This window comes from Hibiscus syriacus, unplaced genomic scaffold (genome assembly GCF_006381635.1).
Source record: "Hibiscus syriacus cultivar Baekdansim isolate YM2019G1 unplaced genomic scaffold, ASM638163v2 tig00113725_pilon, whole genome shotgun sequence".
Taxonomy (NCBI): domain Eukaryota; kingdom Viridiplantae; phylum Streptophyta; class Magnoliopsida; order Malvales; family Malvaceae; genus Hibiscus; species Hibiscus syriacus.
This window is the reverse complement of record NW_024063471.1, coordinates 9,112,206-9,134,639: the sequence shown is the minus strand read 5'-3', so window position 1 is coordinate 9,134,639 and position 22,434 is coordinate 9,112,206. Positions and strand designations below refer to the sequence as shown.

The 22,434-nt window shown below is 34.4% G+C and overlaps 1 protein-coding gene across 3 annotated transcripts in view; it reads left to right on the top strand.

Annotated features, from left to right (window-relative positions):
* LOC120187777 (alpha-L-fucosidase 2-like) overlaps positions 1–22,033 on the top strand; it is a 30,832-nt gene extending 8,799 nt beyond the window's left edge. The window contains exons 2-12 of one of the 3 annotated variants that reach the window (XM_039191410.1): positions 3,018–3,024; positions 16,913–17,136; positions 17,266–17,411; positions 18,121–19,022; positions 19,292–19,424; positions 19,768–19,926; positions 20,128–20,349; positions 20,444–20,545; positions 20,632–20,767; positions 21,143–21,338; positions 21,536–22,033. In XM_039191410.1, the coding sequence (XP_039047341.1) occupies positions 16,929–17,136; positions 17,266–17,411; positions 18,121–19,022; positions 19,292–19,424; positions 19,768–19,926; positions 20,128–20,349; positions 20,444–20,545; positions 20,632–20,767; positions 21,143–21,338; positions 21,536–21,839 (2,508 nt within the window). In that variant the 5' untranslated portion in view covers positions 3,018–3,024; positions 16,913–16,928 and the 3' untranslated portion in view covers positions 21,840–22,033. Of the gene's footprint in view, positions 1–3,017; positions 3,025–16,871; positions 17,137–17,265; positions 17,412–18,120; positions 19,023–19,291; positions 19,425–19,767; positions 19,927–20,127; positions 20,350–20,443; positions 20,546–20,631; positions 20,768–21,142; positions 21,339–21,535 lie in introns of those variants that run through there. The other 2 variants (XM_039191412.1, XM_039191411.1) reach the window with 2 other exon arrangements.
* The last annotated feature ends 401 nt before the right edge of the window (positions 22,034–22,434 follow it).

Genomic DNA, 22,434 nt, shown 5'->3' with positions numbered 1-22,434 from the left:
AGGAACAAGAAGTTGCAAACTTGTGCTTGATGGCTATCGGGGAAGATTTTAAGGTAACCTCTAACTCATTCGATTTGGATGAATTATCTTATGATGAGTTATTAGAGGATTATAATGGGTTGGCTTCGGATTATAAGACTCTATTTTCAAAATACAAAAATGATATTTCAAAATTGAAAAAATGAAAATAGTCTTATATCCAAGACCAACAATGAGCTTGAAAGTAAGATCAAAGAATTGCAAATCAAAATTAAAGATTTTGAAAAGAAAAATACTGATTTGCATAACTTACTTTCAAAAGTTCATGATGATCATCAAAAGAAGATTGATGATCTTAAAACTTCTTTTAATAAGGTTGGAACAAAAAGTTTTGAAAAAGGTGAGAATTCAAAATCTAACTTTGTTAAGAAAAGTTTTAGAAGCTACAATCATTGAAGTCCTCAACGAACCTTGAATGATAAAATTGTTAGGAGTATATGGGTTCGTAAAGAATTCATTACTACTAAAGATAAGGATGTCCTTTATAAATGGATACCAAAGGGGACAAGGATTTTAGAAACTAATGAATATGGACCCAAAAGAATTTGGGTACCAAAAATTAGAAATTAATCTATGTTTATAGGAAAAGGAGCATTGCTACAAGGCACGGGAAACAAATTCAAATTCATGGTACCTTGATAGTGGATGCTCAAGACACAAGACCGGAGACAAAAGCTGGTTCATAGAGCTTAACGTCAAAAATGGAGGAGAAGTGACTTTTGGTGATGATTCAAAAGGTCACATTGAAGGTATTGGTACTATTGGTAATACCTCTAAAATACAAATTAAGAATGTTTTATATGTGAATGGATTAAAGCATAATCTATTGAGTATTAGTCAATTTTGTGATAAGAGATTCAATGTCATGTTTGATATTAATGGTTGTAAAGTCATTGACATTGCATCTAATCAGATTATGCTTGTTGGTCATAGAATAGGAAACATATACATGGTGTATTTAGATTCTATTGATATGACTAATTTGTGCCTAGTTGCTAAGGATGAACATGATAGTTGGTTATGGCATAGAAGACTATGATATGCTAGTATGAGTGTTTTGCAATGGTTAATTCAAGGTGATTTAGTTCGAGGGTTGCCTAAGCTTAAATTTGATAATGATAAAATCTGTGATGCTTGTGTTAAAGGAAAACAAAAGCGAGTTTCTTTTAAATCCATTAATGATGTGTCAACTAGTAGAGTGTTACAATTGATATATATAGATCTTTTTGGGCCAACTAGGACTACTAGCTTGGGTGGAAAACAATATGCATTTGTCTTGGTAGATGGCTATTCTAGATATACTTGGGTTCTATTCTTAAGTACTAAAGATGAAGCATTAGAAAATTTCATCACATTTTCAAAAGTAATTCAAAATGAAAAAGGTTACTCTATCACTAGTGTTAGCAGTGATCATGGTACTGAATTTGAAAATCTTGGATTTAATGAGTTTTGTAATTCTAATGGTATTAGCCAAAATTTTTCAGCACCTAGAACCCCTCAACAAAATGGAGTTGTTGAGAGGAAAAATCGAACTTTAGAAGAAATGACTAGAACCATGCTTTGTGAAAATAATTTGCCAAAATATTTTGGGCGGAAACCACAAATACCACTTGTTATGTTGTAAATCGAGTAATGATTAGGCCAATTTTAAACAAAACTCCATATGAAAATTTCAAAAATAAAAAACTTAACATTAACTGTTTTCATCCTTTTGGATGTAAATGTTTTGTTTTAAACAACGGTAAAGAAAGCCTTGGCAAATTTGATGCTAAAATTGATGAAGGAATTTTTCTGGGTTATTCCTTAAATTCTAAAGCTTATCGAGTATTTAATAAACGAACTTTGGTTGTAGAAGAGTCTATACATGTTGTTTTCAATGATAATCTCCTTCCAAGGAAGGATTCTTGTTTGAATGATGATGTAGGTATTATAAATACAAATGAGGTTAGACATGACGTTGGAGAATCATCATCAAAGGAAGAAACGAAAGATAAGGAAACTCATGATCCTCTTGAGAATCCAACCATTGAAGAAAGGGAAGTATCTTATCCAAGAGAGTACAACTATGTCAAGGATGGTGAGATTATAGGTGATCCATCCAAAGGGGTAACAACTCGATCTTCTCTTAGAAATATTTGTAATTATGTTGCATTTATTTCATGCATAGGGCCTAAGAATATTAAAGAAGCATTAAATGATGAACATTGGATTATGGCTATGCAAGAAGAGTTAAATCAATTTGAGAGAAGTAAAGTATGGACATTAGTTGAAAGGCCTAGTAATAAATCTACTGTAAGTACTAGATGGGTATTTAGGAATAAGCTTGATGAGAGTGGTAATATAGTGAGAAACAAGGCTAGACTTGTTGCTCAAGGGTATACTCAAGAAGAGGGCATAGACTATGATGAAACATACGCTCCCGTAGCTAGGATGGAAGCAATTAGAATGTTATTAGCATTTGCATGTTTTCATGAATTTAAACTATATCAAATGGATGTTAAAAGTGCATTTTTAAATGGTTTTATAAAAGAAGAAGTGTATGTGGAACAACCTCCAGGTTTTGAAGATTCAAAATTTCTGGATCATGTTCTTAAATTGACAAAAGCACTTTATGGTTTAAAACAAGCTCCTAGAGCTTGGTATGAAAGATTGTCAAACTTTTTAATTGAAAAAGGTTTTTCAAAAGGGAAGGTTGACACTACATTGTTTTTAAAGCATAAAGGTAAAGATTTATTAGTAGTTCAAATCTATGTTGATGATATAATATTTGGTTCTACTAATGATGTTCTTTGCCAAGAATTTTCTAAGCTAATGCAAAGCGAATTCGAAATGAGCATGATGGGGGAGCTCTCATTTTTCTTGGGACTCCAAATCAAGCAAAGAAAATATGGCATCTTCATCAATCAAGCTAAGTACGTTAAAGATATGCTCAAGAAGTTTGGACTGGAAAATGGAAAACATCATGACACTCCAATGAGCTCTTCAACAAAGCTTGACTTAGATGAAGGAGGTAAATGTGTAGATGTTAAATTATATAGGTCAATGATTGGATCTCTACTTTATCTAACTGCAAGTAGACCGGATATTATGTTTAGTGTTTGCTTATGTGCTAGATTTCAATCATGCCCTAAGGAATCACATTTACTAGCTGTTAAGAGAATCTTTATATACCTTAAGGATACACCTAGTTTAGGACTTTGGTATCCTAGAGACTCTAGCTTTAGCTTACATGCCTTTTCTGATGCGGATTATGGAGGATGCAAATTAGATATGAAAAGCACCTCCGGTACTTGCCAATTCCTTGGAAATATGTTGATTTCTTGGTTTTCAAAGAAACAAAATTGTGTTGCATTATCTACCACTGAAGCCGAATACATTTCAACTGGTAGTTGTTGTGCACAAGTTTTATGGATGAAACAACAACTTTTTTATTATGGAATTGAAGTAGGTACCATTCCTATCAAGTGTGACAATACTAGTGCTATTTGTCTCACTAAAATTCCCATCCAACACTCTAGAACTAAGCACATTGAAATAAGACATCATATCATTAGAGACCATGTCACTAAGGAAGATGTAGTTCTAGAATTTGTTGATACTTTGCATCAATTAGCGGATATCTTTACAAAGCCTTTAGACAAGGAAAGATTTTGGACACTTAGGATAGAATTAGGTTTAACTAACCTATCTTCACTTAGTGTTTAAAATAATCTTAGCACGTTTAAGAATAAATGAAAAATGCTTATAATAGTAATTTTTGATTGCATTCATTGCTATTAGTTAGGGGGAGTTTATGATTCTTGATGAAAATTAATTTTATGTTCAAATAAATATTAATTTGATTGATTGAACATGATTAATTTTTAATATATGAGTTGCCAATACCACTAGAGCTAATTAATTTAGCATTTTGAGTATTTAAAACGGATTTTTGACTTTTTGTGCTTCATGAACCGATGCACTTAACAATGCATCGATGCATCCCTTTGAATGTGCATCGATTAATCATGTTGATGCACCGATGCACGCCTTGAATGTGCATCGATGCACAGGGTCATGCATCGATGCATCCATCGGGTTTTAGGGTTTTAAAGGCTTTTTTTTCTCATTTATCTCAAAACCTAAAAACTATTCTCTCTAGTCATTCGTCCCTCTCACTCTAAAAATCTCCATTCTTGCTCAAAATCAACGATTTTTCGTCGGAATCTTCAAGCTTTTCAACTTTCAATCCTGCTTCAATCATTAAATCGTGCAAAACAACCTCTCATCCCTCTCAATATGAATTTTCAAGGTATTTTTTCTAAAAACATCTATTTTACAAATTTTTGATTTTAGAACTAGTTTTAATTAGTTCTAGAATGTACATTATATCGGGCATTAATTGATTGTTGATTCTAAACAATTTTTAACAACCAATTTCATCAAAAACACACAATTTTTCAAAATTGATTTGAATTTCGAAATTAAAAAAAAATCGAAAATTAGAAATATTTTTGATTTAATTGTTTTTGTCATAAAAACTATATTATAATCAAATATTGTTTTCAAATAGTTTTTCAAAACATGCCTATTAGGATATGGTTTAGAGAACCTTGAATTATTGAGGACTCATTTGAGTTTTGGGATTGATTGTGCATACATGTGTTTCAAATTGCAGGTGATATTCCTTATTCCGATTTCCTTTAAACAATGTCAAATCCTAAACGCCCTAGAACTTCATCGAGTCATTCTCGTTCAAACCAACCTCCTAATCCCGTTCCTCCTCCACCTTAATCTCTATTAGGATCTTGTTTTAACATGCCTGAGCATCGTAGAGACGAATTGTACTCTAGGTACAAAAATTCTTTCCAAACTTATAGAATCCGTAAAGAGCGTATTCCTTCGCTTCAAACCATGGTTGACATTGACTTCGAATACCTTCCGACTCTTAAAGCTTGGAAGTTTGATAAATTGTTTCAGCTTAAACCTATCGTCTATCAATAATTGGTCCGCATTTTCTATTCCAATGCGGTGTGTATTCAAAATGAAACTCAATGCGGAACTATAGCCATTAGATCCTATCTTTTAGGCCAATATATTAATATTAACACCGAGACTATAGCTTTCCGATTTGGGTTAGATGATAGTGGTGTATATAATGAGAATGAAAATGTGGAATATCCCTATGTTCCAAACTCCAGTGTTAGTACTCTACGATCTCATCATGATTGTTTTCTCCATTTGATGATCTCTTGGTGGTTTAGACCATCCGGAGATAGGTACTCCACACTTCGTGCTAGGGATTTATGGTGGATGTATTGTATTAAAAATAAAATCAAAATAAATCTGCCCCACATTATATTCAGTCAACTAATGGACATCGTAAACATTGTTCCTTCAAAACATGTTGAAACATTGATTTATGGATGTCTTCTTAGTAATTTCTTTATCAAACTTGGTCTAGAATTCTCTCTCGACAATCCTATCCCATTCCAAAATCAAATTAATCTCACATCCTTGAAGAAAGTGGATTAGAAACAAGACGAGGTAACCGGTCAATGGGTTTTTAGACTCGGCAAGCAAACTCCAGGAGCTAGTTCCTCACGAACTGCTCCTAGCTCCTCTCGTGCTCCTCCTCCTCCGGCTCTGGCTGATGACGATGATCCTGAATTTCAACAACTTATGCAAGACATCAATGATCACGTACCTGATGGCGAGCCTGCACCGGAACCAGCTCCACAAGAAGATCAAATGCCTCCATATTTTCATTCATTTTTGGAGATATTTGATTTACGGTATGCGTCCATGGATTCGCGCTTCACATTCATTGAGTCCCAGCTCTCTACCTTGGGAGCTCGACAATAAGATATGAATGATCGTTTGGATGCACTCACGCTTAAGATGAGAGCTCGTTACCCTCCTCCTCCTCTCGATCCTTCGATGGATGAATAGACGTATTTTGCTTTGATTGTTTTTGGGTTGAACTTGAATTTAAATTGTTAAAACATTTTGGATTGTCTTTCTTTGATTGTTGGATGTCTGTTTGATGGATATGTGAACTTTTATTTTGTTTCCATATATGCATCATTTACTGTTTAGTTGAAATATGACCAATTTACCATTTCACATTTTATTATGAATATTGATTATGAAACTAATGGCTAATCTCTCTTTTGATTGTGATCTTAGTAGCTTAAGCTATATATATATATATATATATATTGAATCAATTGGCTATTTTTTTAAAACCTTGTTTAAATCAATTTTTAAGTCTTTTTGATTTAACAAAAAGGAGGAGAAATGTTAAGTGTTAAAAATGTTTTTAAAAGGGAGAAGTGTTATAGCAAGGGAGAGTAATTTTTCAAAATTGATTTCAATTTTTTAGAAAATCTTAAATTAACACAAATGTTTTGATATATCAAAAAGGGGGAGATTGTTGAAAATATTTTTGTTTCGATATAACAAATTAGTTTAAATGAATTTTAAGATTTTACAAATGATTTTCTAAAGTATATTCGATTCAATTAATCGAATATCAAATTATTACTCCAAGTCTTTTAAGATCAATTTCAAACCTTACTAAATGTGTAAAATTGTGTTTTATACTTAATATATTTTTGAAACAATTTTCACAAAGTATTTTGAACCAAAATCAAGCCTAAAATCAATTTTTCAGAGTGATGCACTGATGCACCATGAATTAAATTAAACATCGAATGCATTTGATGCATCGATGCACCAGCCATGCATCGATGCACTCTGGCTATTTTGAAACATCGAATGCACTTGATGCATCGATGCACTCTTAGTGCACCGATGCACTAAGGGTTCAACGGTCAAAAATATTTGAATTTTACACTAATGCACCGATGCACCATGGGTATGCATCGATGCACTGACGCTCCCAACTGATTTTATTAATTGTTTTCACACTTAAACGGCTATATTGACTCCAATAAGCATCCCCAACATTCAGAATCATTTGAAAGTGTATTTAAACAAGCTTAGAAGCCATTGATCAAAAACAAGAAACATCAAGCAACTAGAATCAAGAGAGAATCAAAGAGAAAGCATCAAACCTCAAGTTTGAGCATTTCAAGCCTATTTTTCATTCAATATTTATTTTGCTTTCAAGAATACTTATTGTGCTCAATTGTGTTTATTCTTGAGTGTTCTTTCTTTGTTCTAGAATTGTGCAAACATCTTACCTTGTGAGGTTTTCTTGTAAGTTTGCGAAATTTGTAATCTTCTCTTTGAGAAAGAGTGTTCTCAAAAATTGGGGTATAATTCTTGAGGGAGTTGTAAGGTTATCTCTTTGGCCTCAAAAGAAAGAACAAATTAGTGAATTTGTTGGAAAATCCTTAGTGTGGATAGCTAAGGTAGTGGAAGTAGACTTTGTTGAGAAAGTCGAACCACTGTAAATCGATGTGCAATTACTTTCAATTTTCTGCAAAAGCTTCCACCAAAATTTTAATTGCCAATTCACCCCCCTCTTGGCCGATTCCATCAATCGATTAACTCAACACATTTTATCAAGCTTCTTCCAACAAAAATCTTGATTAAATTCCTATAATTTTGGATCACTAACTGTTTTAGTAGTTATATCTTCATTTACTAGGGTTTTAGTTTCATAATCAATCATCTTTTGCTTCTTATCTAAATTTTGAGATACTTTTTGCACCTACTAATGTGACTTGCTAAGGAAGTGGTGCCATTTTTAGTTTTGCAACCAATAAATTGTTGACAACAGGATTCTCCTCATTATCTATAAAATGAGCCTTCCACTTGGGTTTTCTCATCTTTTTCTGATCAATTGTTGATCAACTTTTCTTCTCCTTTTTTTATGTTCCTTATCGAAATCATCCATCATCAAATGCACAAATGCAAAATTAGTATCTTCATTCTCATCGAGAGATGAAAAATATTTTGCAAGCAAGAAAAAAATCATTTTCATTTGATATAAAGTAATAATAAAATCAGATTCAATTATATAAAATAATAAAAAAAATCCAGATTCATTATCTAATTTACATCATCTTTAAAATTAAACTTTCGAATTCATTAACATGAATTGACTATTACAACTTAGGTGTAATGTGACATTATTTTCCAATGTCTCCGAAACAATTTGTTTAATAAAGTGTATCAAAATATTAAATATTTATATTATATTTGAAATGGTCGCTTTAAAGAAATTCAAACATTTATGCTTTGTTATTTCTGCCACAAATATAATTAGAGTGTGGCTTTTTAGCTTCTTAATTTTACCTAGTAAAGACGTTTTCATGATGAGATTAAGATTACTCCTTAATTTACCTTTAATTTTTTTAATTTTAAGAAATTTTATACATTAAACATTGATCATTTCAGAAAAATAAAAAATAAAAAGTTATTTAAGACGATCACAAGCTTTCATATTTTTTGCTTTGATTAAAATAATGCAATACTTGTAATATGATAATTAAAAATAAATAAATAATTTGATGAGTAAAAATAAAGGGGTTTAGGGCTAAAAATTAAAAAGGCCCAATTTTTTGGATAATTCGGATAATATGAAATCATTGTTTTCGATGAATATCCGACTTTTTAATTGAATATCCGATTTTTTTAACTGAATATATTATCCGAATTATCTGGAAAAAAACCAAATTAGATATCAAAATATTTAGATCGAATCATCGGATAAATAGATAAGGTTATTTTGATCAAATATTTTTGTACACCCCTACTTATGAACGCCTAAGAAGTTATCACCATCGATTTCATTGAAGGGTTTCCTTCTTCGATGAAACACGGTTGCATACTCCTTGTCGTAGACAAGTTTACAAAATATGACAATTTTTTACCACTAGCTCATTCTTACACGGTAAGTTAAAAGAATTTACCTAGATCAAGTGTATAAGCTACAAGATCCTCCCAAAATTGTCATATCAGACAGTCATGTCTTTCATCAGTCTATTTTAGTAGGAAATGATGAAACAATTGGGCACTAACACACTATTTACCACTGCCTATCACCCAAATGAAAAACAGAGAGGTTGAACTAATGTCTCGACCAGTACCTATGGTGTATGTGCTTCCTCAAGACCAACACTTGGGCTAAGTGGTTTCCCAAAGATGAATGATGGTACAACACCAGCTATCATTGAACATTAGAAATGACACCTTTTGAAGCACTATATGATTATAGACCAGCTAACATGGCCTGGTATAGGGGCTCTATGGTGGACAAAGTACAAAAACTAATGAAGCAAAATTACCAACTAAACAATCTAATGGGAAAACTCGCGATGAACACTCTCTGGGCGCACGTTAGCATGACTAATGGCTCTTCAGGATTGCTCATTCGCTGTTGATTTTCACCCCTTCTCTTACGATTCTGGGTTTTTCTGGACTGATTTCGGTAGCATTCATAGACTCTACAGCTTTGAATTTAGACTGGAGGAAGTTATTTGGGGAGTAGAAGATCAATCCTTAAACTACTTTTAGCCTGAAATTTTGGAGGGGTCCCTACTGTTAAACCTCCATCTGCTATGATTGATGAGAGGATTGTTGAATGGAGTTATGTGGTAGTCGGTCAATTTATTGGTGGGACTCCAAACTTCGGTTCTATGTAGAGAATTATTGAAATTCTCTGGGGAAATCTTCGACAGTTAAGGTAAGCTTGGCTGGCCCTAACCTCTATGTTTTTTCCTTTTCGAACATGATTATAAAGGACTGGGTGGTTGAAAACGGGCCTTGATATGTTCAAAATAAACCGATTATATTGAGGAAGTGGGAGTCAAACTTACAGAAGATCGACTTCAATCTTAAGAATATTCTGATTTGGGTACAATTGTACAACGTACCTCTAGAGCTCTACTCTAGGAAGGGCCTTAGTTATATTGCGAGTGCCATGGAATTTATTACTGCATCCAAGGAGAGACTTGAATATGCTAAGGTCTGTGTGGAGATTAGGGCAGATGCAGTGATTCATGAAGTGGTTCATGTGGCATTAAGTGATGGATTTGTTGTGAAGATAAGAGTGTACGTGCCTTGGCTGCCTAAGGTCTACTCTCATTGCAAGGTCTTTGGGCATCAATTTAATGTGTGTTTTGAAGCTCCTAATTCTCATTTGAAGAACAATGATATTCAAATATGGAGGATGAAAGCTGTTATTAATCCTACTGCGATTAATGAAAAGGAAAGGTCGGTTGGTAATGAGGGATTTGAATCGGGCCTATCTCCCTTGATTGTCCTATTGCAGCTAAACCCAATGCAACAGCTGGGGGTATTAAGATTTCAGAGTTGCAGGTTGGTACTGCTGTGGAGATGATTGTGAGGGCTCTCCAAGAGGATAGTGATGGCACTCTTCAGGCAATTATATCCCCTGATAGGAATGATAAGGCTGATAAGGTGGTTGAGCAGACTGCTAATACAGATGTTGTGGAGAAGATGGTAGAGCAAACTAATAATGATAAAGCAATACCTAAAGTCATCCATATTAATACTCACCCTGGTGGAGAGTTTCCCTCTTTTGCAAGATTCTATGTTGTATAAGAAGAAATCTAAGGGGAGAAAAAAAGGAAAATAATGGTTCTTCTAGAAAATTGGAACTGATGGCTGGTGGTGGAGGAAATAATGGCACTAGAAAGCCTCGAGCAACTACTTTGGGAGTTGTTGTGCTTCTTAATGAGATTAAAGCGAAGAAAAAAGATATATTTGAGAAGGTTACTGGTAGTGGAGGCCTTCCTACCCTTGCTTAATGATCATTTGTTTTTGGAATTTAAGGGGTATTAACAACACCTTTACGTAAGGTAAAGTGTTGAAGAGACTAGAGAGTCTAGGTGTGGATGTGGCTTGTTTTATGGAGACTAGAATTAGAAGCATAAAATTTTCTAAGGTGATTTCTGTCTTGGCAGAAGAATGGCATTATGTGGCAAACTATGATTTCACTGATGGTGGTAAACTATGGATCCTGTGTAAGAGGAGTTTATCTTTCTCTGTGATTGGGGGACTGTGACCAAGCCCTTTCTATTATGGGGGATGTGGCTGGCCATAGAGTAGTGATAACTGCAGTATATGGGAGTAATAACAATCAGTTAAGGAGGGATCTTTGGGAGCATTTGAAGAATTTGGAAAGTGAGGTTGACTCCACTCCTTGGGTGATTGGAGGTGACTTCAATGTCATTGCTAATGCCCAAGAGAGCTCTGACTATGTTTCCTTGGGTTCATATATCTCTTCTGACATGGAAGAGTTTCAAGGATGTGTTGAGGACTTGGAGATGCAGGACCATCATTTTGTAGGTCCACTGTTTACTTAGTAAAATAAGCAGGAGGGATCCTATCTGGCTAAGAAACTAGATAGGATCCTGATCAAATCTCAGTGGTTGCTGGAATTTCTAGAATCCTTTGTGGAATACAAGGCCCCAGGAGTATATGATCATTGTGTTGGAATTATTTGGACTTAGAAGGGTGCCCAGGTTCATAAGCCAAAATCATTCAAATTCTTCAACTGATGGACTGCAAATGAAAACTTTTTAAGCAGTGTGAAGGATTCCTGGCTGGTTTATAGTAGTGGTAATGCCATGCAGGTGTTGTTTAACAAATTGAAGAGATTGAAGCCAGTTTTAAAGGAGCTAAACAAGAAATACTTTTCTGACATTTCTACTAGGGTAGTTGCTAAGAGGGCTGAGCTTGAGTATATTCAGCTATCAAACCTAGCTTGTGCCAATTAACTTGGAATGGAGGAGGAAAGAAAGATTCATGCAGACTTAGTTGGTCTTGAAATTGCAGAGCTAGATTTCTATAGGTATAGAGCCAATATACACTGGCTGTAGGAAGAAGATTTAAATACTAAGTTCTTCCACCAAAAAGTTGAATCCCATAAGAAGAAGAACACTATAAGAGTTATCAAGAATAAAGAATGGTAGTTTCTTGAGACTTTTTATGGAATGGTTGCAGAGCTGTTGGAGTTCTATAGCAAGCTAATTGGTGCAGCTGACCCTTTGGTCAAAGGATGTCATCCTGAGTGGTTAAAGGATCTCATGAATTATTCCTTACCTGCTAGTACTGATAGGATCCTAGATGGTGAGATCTCAGACAATGAAATCAATGAAGCCTTGTTCAGACAAGGGAAAGATAAAAACCCAGGGCATAATGGATAAACCTCCTGGTTCTTCAAGATTGCTTGGGGAATTGTAAGCAAGGATTTCCTAAGTGTTGTGATGTATTTTTTTCAGACTTCTTACCTCTTGTCAGCTTTTAATGCCACCACCATAGTCCTAGTGCCAAAATCTTTGAATGCTTGTATGACAAAAGAATTTAGGTCTATTTCCTAATGTTCTGTTGTTTACAAGACAATTACTAGGATCTTGGTCACTAGGTTAGCTCAGTATTTTCCTGGTATGCTTTCTGCTAGTCAGTCAGCTTTTGTAAAGGGCATAAGCATTACTGATAATATTTTATTAGCACAGGAGATTGTTAGAGGATACTCTAGAAAGAACCTTTCTCCTAGGTGTGCAATAAAAATATATCTGCAGAAGGCATTTGATTCAATTAGCTGGGATTTTATGCTTAATGTACTTGGAGCTATGGGCCTACCTACTAGGTTCTGTGACTGGATTAAAGCTTATGTAACTACCCCTAGATATTCAATAGCTTTGAATCGCAGTCTAGTAGGATATTTCAGAGGTGCAAGGGGTGTAAGGCAAGGAGACCCACTATCTCCTTACCTTTTTGTTATGGTCATGAATGTGCTTTCTTGCTTGCTGGATGGTGCAGCCAGGAATGTAATTTTCAGATACCACCCTAGGTGCAAAAGGATTTCACTTACTCACTTATGCTTTGTTGATGACTTGTTACTGTTTTTCTATGGTTCTATGGATTCAGTGATGAGAGTGGTAAGTGTTTTAGATAAATTTTATGAACTGTCTGGCTTAAGCTAAATGCTTTGAAGACTGAGATATATGCCTGTGGAATGAATGGTGGTGACTTAGAGCAGATTCAGACAGCAACGGGTTTTAGAATTGGTCAGCTCCTTGTCAGATACCTGGGAGTACCCTTAGTGACTCGTAAGCTCTCAAAGAAAGACTGCACAACCCTTCTGGTGAGGATCAGAGACAAACTGAGGCAGTGGTCAAGCAGGAAGTTGAGTTTTGGAGGGAGGCTGCAACTCATAAAAAATGTTTTGTTTAGCATCTTCAATTACTAGAGCAGGCAACTTATTTTGCCTAAGGGAGTGATACGGGATATTGAAAGGTTATGTATGCGATTCTTTTGGAAAGGTAATGATACCTCGGCTAGAGGTGCTAGAGTCAATTAGAACCAAATTTGCTCCCTGAGATCAGAGGGAGGTTTGGGGCTAAGGAGTTTGGTTGGTTGTAACAAAACTTGTTGCCTTATGCTTGTTAAGAATATTTTAGCTGATGAAGGCTCTCTGTGGATCGCCTGGATAAAAGCATATTGCTTTAAGCTTGAGGATTATTGAAGTGTTGAAAATAAAGCTCATTTCAGCTAGATTCTCAAGAAGTTGATCAAGATGCGAGAGGAGGCCAGAGGTCTGTTTACTGCTTCTATTACCTGGTCGCATGTTAAGGGTGGATGGATCTAGGATAACATTCGGTAAAGGAAGGACAAAGTTGACTAGCATCGCCTTATTCGGTTCCCTGCTCACGTTCCAAAGTTCTCTCTGATTAAGTGGATGGCAATTCTCGATAGGTTTCCTACCAAGGATAGACTTGCTCGGTTTAGAATGATGACAGATGTCGGTTTTGGGCTGTGTGGAATTGGATTGGAATCAAGGAACCATCTCTTCTTGGACTGCTCTTACTCGAGGGCAATTTGGGACTCTATTTTGCATTCTTGTAGGCTGCAACAGCAATGGTTAAGCTGGGAGGATTCACTCTGCTGGATGGCTAGCAATTGGAAAGGTAAGTCCTTGCTAGTTCATGTTCTTAAACTAGCATGGATTGGATTCGTTTATTTCACTTGGGAAGAACACATTCATTATGCTTTTAGAGGATTGACGTGTTCGACTGATACTATTGTAAATATTATAAAGGGGGCTATTAGGATCAAATTGTATAGGCATAGCATGAATAGGGTGGATAATGTAAATAAGTAGCTATGCATAGATTGGGGACTAATAAAACAGTTTGTAAATGTTACTTGTAGTAGGTTTTTGTTTTCTTTGGATGAATACAATTTGATTATCCAAAAAAAAAACTAAACAATCTACTCTGAGAACAATTTCAAAAAGCTAGAAATCGAATGAAATAAATGACAAACAAGAATAGAACAGATAAAGAAGTTCAAGAATAGGAAGAGGTTTACCTTAAACTTCAATCTTACAAGCATACATTAATAGCCCTTCGCAAGAATTTGAAGCTCGTTGCCTGTTATTATGGACCCTACAAAATCCAGAAATGAATTAGAAATGTCATTTATTAATTAGAGCTACCACCGCACTCCAAAATTCATCGGGTGTTTCATGTCAGGTTGCTAAAGAAAAAGGTAGGATCAATTGACCCATTGGAAACCATTGCTGAAGGCCAACTCAAAGTTTACCCAATAGTCGCCCTAGACAAACAAATGATTAAATGAAACCAAAGAAATCACTCGGTTACTGTTATAATGGACAAACATGGGGATCAAAGATGCAACTTGAGAAGATTTCACGGTGCTAAAGGCTCAATTCTCTGATTTTGATCCTTGGAGACAAAGATCCTCTAATGTAGGGGTATTGTCATGATGAGGCCTAAATTAGGGGTTGATGAGAATAAATAAAAGTTTAATTGAAAATGAAATCAAGTCGAGGGTTAAAGATACAAAAAGAATTGAGAATTGAGAATTTAAGTATACAAAGAGAAGTTGAAGGACATATCAACGGGGCTGACAACAAGGCATAATAGAGTTATGATGGATCATACGGGAAGTTTTATGGTGCGGCACCTTTAATATACAATTAAAAAAAGTGTTATCGGTTTTATTATTATTTAAATAACAAAATCGATAAAAAAATTACCTAAAACATTATTATTTCTACCTAAAACATTAATGTTTTTTAACATTTTCGGTAAAGTGTTTAATAATAACAAAACCGGTAACGCCCAATAATAACAAAATCGGTAGAAATAATAATATTTCCGGTAAATTTTTACCGATTTTGTTATTTAAATAATAACAAAACCGATAACATATTTTTTTAACCGTATATTAAGGCTGCCGCATATAATCATTTTCGGATCGTACAATAGTGAATATGGGAACAGAAACCCAAGGAGCTGAAAAGCTCTATGATTGATCAAGGGATAGTCATACTGGGCCACCGAGGAATACGATACAACAAAGAATTCATTAATAGGGTATATGAGTCAATAATTAATTATATTTCAATACATTGTACAATTGTGAGTTGAAATTAGTACCCTATATAAATATATAATAGTTGTACATGTTATCTTATGAATGAAATTGAATTTCTTTTCTCTCATCTTCTTATTTTTCTAAATCCCTTAATTTCTTATCGTAAAGAGCTCCATTTGTGATATATATGGTTTGTTATATTTTTTCTTATTTTTTCGTGTTTGCTTGGGAAAAAAAATATTATAAATGTAACTAATTTTTCTGGTCAACAATTTTTTTTTGCATTTTTTTGTAAAATGACTTACAATCTTATTTTTCAAAAGTCATTTCCTGAACTTTTAACTTCAAAACATAAACACTAAAAATATTATTATTTTATATATTTAATATCAATATAATATTTTAGTATCATTTTAATAAAAATATTATCATTAAATTATACTTATTTTGATCATTTTAATAATATAACATAATATTTTTATGGTTATAATTATATTATTATAATAAATAATATTATAATTTTATTTTAATAATATATAATAAGTTATTAATAAAATTAATTTTATTTATTAATTTTATAAAAATAATATTATTGAATATTTAAAATATAATTTTAAAATATAATATAATATTTTTATTTTAGTATTATAATTTTTTTAATATTACAATAATATTATTATCTTAATAAGTAATTAATATAATTAATAGTATATTATTTTATTTTAATAAATGACTAGTATAATTTATAATAATTTGATTTTAATAAAATATAATAATCTTAATATTTTTTATTTATAAAATTATAGATACAATTTTTTTAATAACATATATAATATTAAATAAATTATTCTACTATTTTAAAAATATTATTACTATTTTATTAATAAATAGTACTATTTATTGTATTTGATATTTATAATAAAAAATTATCAATTTAAAAAAATGAATTTTACAATATCATCGGATCTTATAAAAATATTTTTTTAAAATATTTTTTAAAATATAATTTATTTCAATTTTCAAAATTTTATTTTCCTGTAAAATAAACGAAATCGTGACTTATGTTTTCTTTCATCACTTTTGGAGAGAACATTATCTTGTTTTTCTAAATTATAATTCAGCAATAGTATTTTAATAATAATCACCGTTTTCCTATACATATCTGATCGCGTAACTTTCAGACTGCCATTATTGTTGGAATAAATTATTACTAATATAAAAACAGAAGAAAGTAGGTGAGTATAGTAGTAAAAAAAAGACAATCTTTTTAGTTTTTCTCGTGATAAACTGTCAGATTGTAAAGTAAAGAGACAGCGCCGCGTGCACCATGTTGATAATACACAACCCATCGTCTTCTAACGTGTGGGTCCCTCGTCTCTGATACTGCATTTACTTTTGCTACCTGCCCTGTCTCTGTATAGTATCTCTACCTCACACTTTCTCACGTCGCTGTGTCCCTAAATCTGTATTCGTCTGTACAACTCAAAGCTCTCCCTTCCCCCTTTTTTTCCTACTCTTTTCAGCTTTATAGCTTCATTTCCGGTGGGTTTTTGGGAGGTGAAATTATGGAAGATGCAGAGTGGGTTTTGGTGGGGAAACCCGCGGAGGACTTTTGGAACCCCACCTCTATGGACCTTTCCGACACTTCCAAGCCGTTGAAAGTTACTTTCAGTGGCCCTGCCAAGCACTGGACCGATGCGGTTCCCATCGGAAATGGTCGCCTTGGCGCCATGCTCTGGGGCGGCATTGCAACCGAAACCCTTCAGCTCAATGGTAATTACATTCCAACAGCACCCCTTACCCCTTACATACTTTATTTTGGGAAAATATGAATTGGGTAATGTTTATTAATGTGTATAAAAGCAAACTTAATTAGCCAATGTTGTTTGAATTGCTTTGTAGAGGACACTTTGTGGACTGGGGTTCCAGGGGATTACACCAATCCGGATGCTCCGGCCGCCCTATCGGAGGTTAGGAAACTTGTTGACAATGGTGATTATGCCGAGGCTACAAAAGCAGCGGTCAAGTTGTCAGATCATCCCTCTGATGTATCTTATCTGTTTCTTCGCCCTGCATAACTTTTCTTTTAATCATGTATGCAAATGCGAGCAAGTTCTGGGTTTTTTTTTTTTTTAAATGTTATTTCCATTTGAAAACCATATTCGCAAGTGACATACAGGACAAACTCAAGATTTTATTACTAGGGGGAGCAAAGTTATAATATTTTTGGGGACAAATTTCTAAAATTTTAGGAGGCTATAACATATTATGAATATAAAGCACAAAGAAAATATCTAAAATATACAGGAACTTGAAATTTTATGGGCGCGGTGACATTTGAAGTTTAGTTACTTGAAAGCTGTTCTAAACTGTTCTTTTGAACTAGTGCATTCGTGTTGTGACCTGATCATGGAGCTTGAACATGATACTATCACAATATCCTTAAGCTGAAGAGGCATGATGGAAGAGGAGGGGCTACAAAATATTTGTTGCATAATTTATTCATGTTTTAGATTCACATAATTTTGCTATTGTTGGTTGATAAAGCAGTGGATGATATGATTTAATTGCACCTTCTTGTGATCTGTGTTCAGTTTGCTCTGATGTGTAATTACTTTCTATATTCTTCTTTCCTAAGAGCTTTTACTTATGGGAAACTTTTGAGCTTTGACTTCAGCTTCAATGAATTCTTACCTTGTGTAACTCTAAGTTCTGGTTCAAGCTCTACATTCTAATGAACTTTTTGTAATGATGAAGGTTTACCAGCTGCTGGGGGATTTCAAGCTAGAGTTTGATGATTCCCATATGAAGTATACGGAAGGCTCGTATAGCAGAGAGCTCGACTTGGAAACTGCAACAGCAAGGGTGAAATATTCTGTTGGTGATGTAGAATTTACAAGGGAACATTTTGCTTCAAATCCCGATCAGGTTATAGTAACAAAGATTTCAGGAAGCAAACCAGGGACTCTTTCATTTACAGTTTCTCTAGACAGCAAGTTACATCATCATTCACAAGCAAATGGGCAAAATCAGATTATACTGCAAGGAAGTTGTCCTGGTAAACGAGTCCAACCAAAAGCTAGTGCAAATGATATTCCAAAGGGAATCCAGTTTGCTGCTGTTCTTGATTTACAAATAAGTAAAGGAGGTGTTGCACATATTTTAGATGACAAAAAGATGAAGGTTCAAGGTTCAGATTGGGCTGTTTTGCTTCTGGTAGCTTCGTCTTCGTTTGATGGTCCATTCACCAAGCCCTCAGATTCTAGAAAGGACCCCGTTTCAGAGTCTCTCAATGCGTTGAAATCTATAAAAACCTTGTCATATTCTGATCTTTATGCCCGCCACTTGGATGATTATCAGAATCTTTTTCATCGTGTCTCTCTGCAGCTTTCAAAAAGCTCGAAGAGCAACTTAAGAGATGGCTCTTTGGAGATGAATAAAGTTAAATCTTCTACAAAAAAATTGCATTTCAATAAAAGCGAAGATGGTGCAGTTTCAACTGCTGAGCGGGTGAAATCTTTTCAAACAGATGAAGATCCTTCCTTTGTGGAGCTCTTGTTTCAATATGGTCGGTATTTGCTTATTTCTTCTTCACGACCAGGAACTCAGGTGTCAAACCTGCAGGGTATTTGGAATAAGGATATTGAACCAGCATGGGAGTATGTTTTCAACTATCTTAATCACACCTATATTTTTCTTTTTCTGCTTTGCATCTTCTTCCTACCTGTTTAAATGTCCTAGACCATCGATTTCTCAGCCCCTTGATATATTTTGTATACGAGTGGAACAAATCTGTCACAGTTATTGCTTATGCCATTGTGATATCTCAAAAAAAGTTATTACCAACTAAAGAAACTAAAATTTCACAGTGATATGCCTATGTTTTGATTTGATGATGTTCTCCTTTTTTTCCCCCTTCATTTGTTAGTTGTGCTCCACATCTCAATATTAATCTGCAAATGAACTATTGGCCATCCCTTCCTTGCAACCTTAAAGAGTGCCAAGAGCCTTTGTTCGATTATATTTCCAGTCTGTCAATCAATGGGAGTAAAACTGCAAAAGTAAGTTTCTTTTGTTATTTTTCTCTTCTACAAGTAGACGTGGTGCATCTAAAATTTAGTTTCAGGGATACCTTTTTAGATACAGGATTCCTTTTTAATTTTGTTGGTGATAACTTCTGAAGAAAATTGCCTTGTTATTTCTTCAGTTTTACATAAAATTTCACATTTGCTCACCTTGACTTCTTCAAAAATTTGCTCAAAGCTAAACTATCAACCTTGCCATCTCTACCATATGTTTGTTTTACATGAATGATTTTCCTTTTATATTTTTGGTTTTATGCATCTTATGTCTTTCTGCTTCGTCCAAGTGTAAAATTCCTTATTTGGTAACTGAATGTTGCAGGTGAATTACGAAGCAAGTGGTTGGGTTGTTCATCAGGTGACTGACGTATGGGCAAAAACATCACCGGATCGAGGTGAAGCTGTATGGGCTCTATGGCCAATGGGGGGAGCATGGCTCTGCACTCATTTATGGGAGCATTTCACCTATACAATGGATAAAGTAAGATCCTGTGTTTTTAATTGTTTTGCCTTCTAATTTTTTTTGTTTTAGACCCGAGCTTCTCGATAACGACTGCGTTGCAAACTCTTCTTGAAAGACATCACACAAAAATAGTTCATGAGTTCTGCAGAATAGTTTATTTGCACATATATATTTTCTTTTGTCTGCTAAAACAATTTCTATTCTTTCTTGCATAATTAGGATTTTCTAGAAAGAGTATATCCTCTGTTAGAAGGATGTACATCATTTCTTCTTGACTGGTTGATTAAGGGCCCTGGAGGATATCTTGAAACCAACCCATCAACTTCCCCTGAGCATATGTTTGTTGCTCCCGACGGCAAGCCTGCTAGTGTAAGCTACTCATCGACCATGGACATTGCAATCATAAGAGAAGTGTTCTCGGAAATTCTTTCTGCCGCTGAGGTGAGATATTTATCTTATGCTACTTAAAACAGGCCAAGTTTTCTGTGTAATATTCTCCATATCGTTATATGCTAATTAGTTTCTTTGAAGGCAGATTCTGGGAAGAAAGGACGATGCTCTCATTGGAAAGGTCCACAATGCTCAGACAAAGTTGCCACCAACAAAAATTGCTAGAGATGGTTCCATTATGGAATGGGTATATCAACAATCTTTTTACTTCGTTAAAGTTCTTCCGTTTGTGGTCAACAAGGTAGATGAAAATATTCCTTGCTTTTCGAGCAGGCATTAGATTTTCAGGATCCAGATGTGCATCATCGACATGTATCACACCTTTTTGGCCTGTTTCCTGGGCACAAGATTACTGCCGAAAAGACTCCAGACCTCTGTAAAGCTGCTGATTATACCCTCATTAAAAGAGGTATGTCTGTGAGAATGACTTCATGGTAAATATGTATATCTTTACAAGGAAATAAGTAACATAGATTTGACATTTGAACGGTATAATTTTAGAATTTTACTAAAACCTTGAAATGCAAAGGCATTTTAGGCAATACTTGAATCGGTAGTCTTTGTATGCAAAACGCATTACCTGATGCTTCCTACGGTACGTTTGTTTTAAGCACATTGTTTTGAGAACTTCAATAACAACTGATGGATGGATTATAGAACCATATAATAAGAGTCTTGATGACTGCTGCAGAAGTTAGAGTCAGTGACCAGATGAAGATTTATATTGTTTTCAACTTTACTATTAATATATTTTATGCTGTATGCTTATATTAGTATGAAACAGGGGAGGATGGTCCAGGATGGTCAACAACATGGAAAGCTGCTCTGTGGGCTCGTCTTCACAACAGCGAGCATGCGTATCGCATGGTCAAGCATTTAATAAGTTTGGTGGATCCTACTCATGAAGCTGACTTTGAGGGAGGACTCTACAGCAACTTATTCACGGCGCATCCTCCTTTCCAAATTGATGCAAATTTTGGGTAAGCAGCACCTTTTTCTCTATGTTCCTGAGATTTTGGGTTAATCATTGTTTCAACTTGCCTAGGATTAGTTCCTACTTCAAAAGTAAAATTTGTGATGAAACTAGTGTCCTTTCCGTGAAGTTGGTGTTTTTGCCTTTATGGAAATAACAGAAGATAGTACTGGGATAGAATCTAATTTGCAACTTTACACTCAGTTTTTCGGCAGCAATTGCAGAAATGCTTGTTCAAAGCACCACAAAAGATCTTTATTTACTCCCGGCCCTTCCCCGAGATAAGTGGGCGAATGGTATTGTGAAAGGGTTGAAAGCACGTGGTGGGGTGACAGTCAACATAGGGTGGCAAGAAGGAGATCTCGAGGAGTTTGGGCTTTGGTCAGTGGAACAAAATTCTATCAAAAGAATACATTATAGAGGAACTACAACAACAGCAAAGATATCGGCTGGAAAAGTTTATACCTTCAATAAACAACTAAAATGCGTGAAGACATACTCGTTGTAGGAAGCGGTTCTTCCTTGAACATCGAGAGCGGTGCTATCTTCATTGAGCAATGCATTTATTTTGCTTACCAAAATAGATTATGCAGAGAATCATGGGTTCTTTTGCATACTTTTCTCCATTCATTTCGTCATATCTTTCTACACATTTTCTCTATAGAATTGTAGATTTTGTTGTTCATTTATGATTGATAAGTTGGAGTTATTAGTGATTGCCATTGGTTTTGCTTTATATGTAGTTTTCTCTAACACTATAAAACTGGTGATGGTTTTATCTGCAAATTTTGGATGCAATTGCAGAAATGTCGGTTTGATGCAACCAGTGAAGACCTTTACCGCAAATTTTGGATGTAATTGCATATATTTATTAGATTTTCATACAAAGTAGCATCAGACTGAAGATGTAAAAGTCACGTGTTCGATTTACATTCATCGTATTATATTATTAATATTTACCTGCTCAATTGGGCCTCGTACGATTAAGAGAACTGGTGCAAATGCATTTCTTTAACCCAAAAAAACAATTCTCTTCAAAGAGAACAATAATATTGTTTATTTTGGATTAAATTTCAGGGTAAACTATAGGAGTATCCCAACTA